This window comes from Notothenia coriiceps, unplaced genomic scaffold, assembly GCF_000735185.1.
Source record: "Notothenia coriiceps isolate Sejong01 unplaced genomic scaffold, NC01 NC01_scaffold00037715, whole genome shotgun sequence".
Classification (NCBI taxonomy): Eukaryota; Metazoa; Chordata; class Actinopteri; order Perciformes; family Nototheniidae; genus Notothenia; species Notothenia coriiceps.
In genome coordinates, this window is record NW_011370416.1 from 15,879 (window position 1) to 21,506 (window position 5,628).

At 39.9% G+C, this 5,628-nt stretch overlaps 1 protein-coding gene across 1 annotated transcript in view; it reads right to left on the reverse strand.

The window, feature by feature from the left end:
* Positions 1 to 418, reverse strand: part of LOC104967778 (transmembrane protein 56-B-like) — a 7,963-nt gene extending 7,545 nt beyond the window's left edge. Inside the window, exons 1-2 of the mRNA XM_010797303.1 lie at positions 370 to 418; positions 13 to 107 (exon numbers count right to left, since the gene is read on the reverse strand). Coding sequence (XP_010795605.1) covers positions 13 to 107; positions 370 to 418 — 144 coding nt within the window. The remainder of the gene's footprint in view (positions 1 to 12; positions 108 to 369) is intronic.
* Positions 419 to 5,628: the final 5,210 nt, after the last annotated feature.

Here is a 5,628-nt window from a genome sequence, read left to right on the forward strand (position 1 = left end):
ATGATAATCCACCAGCTCGTTGAGAGAGTTAAACTTCACCACCCACAGGAAGTACTTCCCCCGCTCCGTCACGGAGGACCTTGAAGTGCTGGACGTCGTTTCCAAACCTGCAGGAGGACAGAGAGGAAACGCATCATCAGCTAAAGTTCAATATCTGACAGGAATTGAGTCCTAAACTAGAAGTAAGGCAGCTTTTAAGCACGTCTTGTTCCCTCGTCTGGAAGTTTTTCTGAATGTGCTTTTGTATTTCCTGAAATAAAGTCTGTGGTTAACACAAGCTGAAGAGATTTTAACATTTTGTTCCCGTTCATAAAATACCCCACTGGTGAATTTAAAACAAGTGTAAATGAGACGACTACACGTCATCACCACCAACATTAGCTTCCTTTAGCTTAGTCGGTGGTGACGTAGAAGTCATGTGACCGTGTTGTAGTTCCTCTATAGCCCAACATTAGCCACCTTTAGCTTAGCGGTGGTGACGTGAAGTCATGTGACCGTGCTGTAGTTCCTTTATAGCCCAACATTAGCCACCTTTAGCTTAGCGGTGGTGACGTGAAGTCATGTGACCGTGCTGTAGTTCCTTTATAGCCCAACATTAGCCACCTTTAGCTTAGCGGTGGTGAAGTAAAGTCATGTGACCGTGCTGTAGTTCCTTTATAGCCCAACATTAGCCACCTTTAGCTTAGCAGTGGTGAAGTAAAGTCATGTGACCGTGCTGTAGTTCCTTTATAGCCCAACATTAGCCTCCTTTAGCTTAGCGGTGGTGACGTGAAGTCATGTGACCGTGCTGTAGTTCCTTTATAGCCCAACATTAGCCTCCTTTAGCTTATCGGTGGTGAAGTGAAGTCATGTGACCGTGCTGTGGTTTCTTTAAAACCATAACGTTAGCTTTTTACTTCTGGAGATTGCATTTAAGCTTCAAAATATATAAAAGTGATGTTAACATGTGGAGATTATCCTGCTGAATTAAACATGTGAGTATCATAAAAGTGTTTTTGCCACGCTGCTTATTTTCTGCAATATCTATAAAAATACGTCATCACTGCTTGGTCACGTTCTTACCAAAGCTTTCTCCTTTTCTTCCTCTGATTATCTAACTAATCTGATGCCTGATTTACAACCATGTGCTCCTCCTGTTAACTGATCAGCTGTATCTCGTTACCTCTGCACTCAGAGCCACAGCGAGCAGATATAAGATTGGATAACGCTCCTCCTATCTGACAGTTTGATAGTCACAGAGTCCAAAGGCTTCCTGATAATCACATCAGGGTGAAGCAGGTTCAGTGAAATTAAATGTACACCGAGTGAACCCACTCTCCTCTAACAATGTCAGGAGTGGGATATGGTCTAGAGAGGGAGGTATGGAGGTCTTTACCCGGGAAGTGTGAAATATGAGCGCCTAGCCATGCAAAATGCTTTCGTTAAGTTAAATACATTTTGTAGTCCAGGACTTCGCTGCAGCGCCACGATACTTCATTCAGACATTTACACAGGTTTTGCCTTTTACCAAATATGTTTTAATCACCATGATTTAAATATTTCAATTTGAATAACATCTGGTTAATTTGGCATCCCTACGTTTAAGATATCAACAATAAATTAAGTGTCAAAGTGTACTTTTGTAGCTTCACATGCATTCAATCTAAAATGACCAGCATTTATGGATTCAACTATAATCAAAGTTACTTAAAGGAGCGACAAGTGTTGAAGAAAAAGTGTAAAAGACGAGGAAATATCCGCAAAATGATCACTACTTCCCGAACACACGTTTGAACTAAACCCTTACTACTTAACACACATCGTTTGTAGAGTATTTCCACGTTAAACATATTTTTTCTTCAATGCCGTTTGCTCAGCTTGCTTTACTGATAAATAAATACATTTAAACAAATTCCCAGATGTTAATTCCCACCCTCTGTTATGCTGCAAGTCAAAGATATCAAGTGACGTAAGCACTACAGATTTTCTGTCTCAAAACCCACCAATTTATAATTAAATAAACCTGCATGTTGCGCTTAAAATGGTTCGGACATTTAAAAGCTAATATACTTGCAGGTTTCTTGCTCTTCTTCGTTTGTATCTACTCGTTTTATTGCACTTATTGTACGTTGGTTTGGCTAAAAGCATCAGTAACGTAATGACAAGAATATAAAATTCTTCTTGCAGGAGTGTCCAAACTACAACAAAAACTATAATAGGGAATGGCCCACAAATGAAACTTGTGCTTGTCTTGTAGTTCTTAAATATATATGTACACATATATTACTCAGTAGTATTCATGTGTTATTAAGCCCACTTTTCAAATAAATTCTGTCAATTAAAGTTGAAAACATTTTCTATCAAATCTAAGGTGATAAGAAAAAAGCCCAATTACTTATTTACACAACAAGCTTGAAATTTACTCTTCCTATTTCCCCTTATTGTAATCCATCTGAGGCTTCTGTTTAAAGGAATGAGCTGCCAACTAAATAAATGAAACCCTCTGGAGAGCTGGGATTGTTTTTCTTAAAGCATATTCAAGTATTAAGCATCATTTACCTACATTTGATTGATTTTGCTAACTTATAACTTCACTTATGAGGCAATAAACCTCCCCTCTAGTGAGTGGCCCAGCCCTTCGTATATTTTTCGGTGTCTTCCCATTTCGCCCCTTTTGTACATTAGGCCACATAAGAAATTATACTTGTTTTGCTTGGTCGTGGGTCTTAGGGTTAGGGTTATGGTTAGAGTTTATAGATCTAATGATGCATCCCATGCATCATTGCATGAAGTCTGTTGACAAATCAGAGGTTTCTGTATGTGGCCCTCGGTGAAAAAAGTTTGGACACCTCTGCCTTAACTCATCCCATTGCTGTACGTGTTGAGTCCAGAGAAGCTAACCAAGAAAAATGCAGCACTTGTTAACAGAAGGGATTATAATAACAGCCGGGCTGAGTGACACTGAAAGCAGTCTGGCTCTCGCTCTTTATTCAGAACAAGAACAATGCGGCTGTGTGACACGTCTTAATGATGCTGCAATACAACCAGATTGACTGGAGAATTATCGCTTGCAACAAGGTGAGCTTTTAGAGGCATTAGGACACAAGGTGCAAGTGGGGGATAAGTTGGGAAATGTAGCAATGGAAGGAACTGAGGAAACGCACAGTCATAGCAAACTGTTGAGACTTAAGTAGGAACACAGATATTACGCTAACAAAGAAAACGTTTCCTAATATAAATCGCCTTTTCTTCTTTGGAGCTGAAGGAATTCAAATAGGCGCTTTCACACCGGAGTACTTTTCCCATGAATAGTTCCGATAGTTCCTGGGATTTTGCGTTCCACCAAAAAGATCTGGAACTAGAACTTTTTTTTGGCGAACCTTTTCACCCCTCTTCAGTGCCTGCTAAAAAAGGTTCCAATTTCTGATTGGCTGGGAGAATTGCAAACCACGCCCCGTAAAACTCTGAAAAGTTTTGCTGGCATTAGCATTATTAGCATTAGCATTAACCCCGCGCACCAACGGAGAAAGAATAACTTATGGCAACACAAAAGAAAACATGGGAGCGGTGTAGTGATGAGGAGGTGTCGGCGTTCTGGCGATTTACTCGGAAGGCTTCAGTCCCCAACTCCGGGGACTTCCGGCCGGGGACTTCGGGTGGCAGTATACGCCGTGAAGTGGTTTGCGGCCTGCCAGTAAACCCAAAGCAGAAGAAGAAGAAGAAGTGACGTCAGCGGCTTCATTTGACTAATCCTCCCTCAGGGAATTATTCCGGTGTGAACGCGATCTGCTCTTTAGTTCATCAGAACTAAATGATGGGAAAAAGTCCATAATAAAATCTTGGGAAAATAATTTGTAGGGATGATTTTGACTCATATTGCCATGTTATTTCATTCATGATAATGGAGGGGATGCACATTTTGCATCATTGTTATTGAAAAATGTGTAAATACATTAATTTCTTTAAAAGATACTAATCAAACTAATATTTAAAAAAAAGGGCCTGGATATCTCAGCAAGTCCAAAAATAATTGAATAAAACTAGAATTTTAACAACATTTTTGTTATTTATTAAAACATTTAAACGTTGATTTAATAAAATATATTTTGTATACGTGTTTCAGGTTAGTTAGAAGCAAAATACAGGAATTTTAACTCAATTCTACTAAATATTTTTGATTTAAACTAACCAAATACAATCATGTTAAACAAGTGCACAAAATAAATTTAATTAAATTTGCTTTTTGAGTGCTAAATATTGTACATTTAAATATAGCACTATTGTAATTTCTATAAACTGTATTAATTGTGCAGCCATTATTTCCACGTACAAATCGCCATTTTTTGCGGGACATAAAGCAATTTAATGATAGAAATAAGTGCATTTTCCTACACAAAGAGCCTTGCTTACAAGACATTAAGCAGCTGAACAGATGATGATTTGTAGCGGGAGGAGGGAGAAAAGCCCCCCGTTTTGTTTTTCCCCCCCTTAGATGTTCACCCACACCCCACATTTTTATTTTCTCGCTCCATCAGCGACACGGAGACAATAAGAGCGAGGAGGTGTGCGGCATTGATTCGATAGAAGGAGATGTCGGGTACAACGGACAGATAGACGAGGAGGGGGGGTTTCATGACGAGAGAGAAAGTGGGAGGGAGGGGGTTTAAGAGCACTAGGCTGCTGTTGTTTGCTATGAAAAGGAGCCTTGATGGAGGATCTCTAGTCTGCTCGAGAGGAAACAGAAGGAGAGCGAAGCAGAGGAGGAAGTGTGGCAAGAATAAGGAAAGATTAAGAGTTTTAAAGAGTCCTCTCCTCCTGGTGTTCAGGTGTATATCAGTATGTAGTGTCTCTACTTTAAAGAGTCCTCTCCTGCTGATGTTCAGGTGTATATCAGTATGTAGTGTCTCTACTTTAAAGAGTCCTCTCCTGCTGATGTTCAGGTGTATATCAGTATGTAGTGTCTCTACTTTAAAGAGTCCTCTCCTGCTGATGTTCAGGTGTATATCAGTATGTAGTGTCTCTACTTTAAAGAGTCCTCTCCTGCTGATGTTCAGGTGTATATCAGTATGTAGTGTCTCTACTTTAAAGAGTTAATGTTCAAAAAGCTCTTTATTTTTCTCATACTGTCTGTGCTGCAGCACCTCTTCCCCCCTCTGTCTGAAACCAGAGCCCAGTCTGCTCTGATTGGTTAGCTGGCCGGCTCTGTTGTGATTGGTCAACATATATAATACACTGCAGGAAAGGTAAAAGAATAGGGCCTCTTTAATGGATGATCAAGTTATTGGAAAGGAGGGATATAGGGTGGTGCAGGAATGGGTCATAAAAACGCAGAAATCAATGCATTTCACCACTTCCAGTTTCATGTTCTTGAAGTCAGCGTTTTTTTTTTTTTACTTGGAATAAGGTCTGTGGTTAACACAAGCCTACGAGAAGTTCTCGGTATCTTCTACGACATAAAATACGTCAGTAAATACCCCACTGCTGAATGTCTGAATCTTTTATATGTCTGAAAAACAGCAGTTGCTAACAAGTGGCTAATTGAGACTAGGAATATTAGTTACCTTTAGCTTAGCGGTGGTGACGTGAAGTCATGTGACCGTGCTGTAGTTCCTTTATAGCCCAACATTAGCCTCCTTTAGCTTAGCGGTG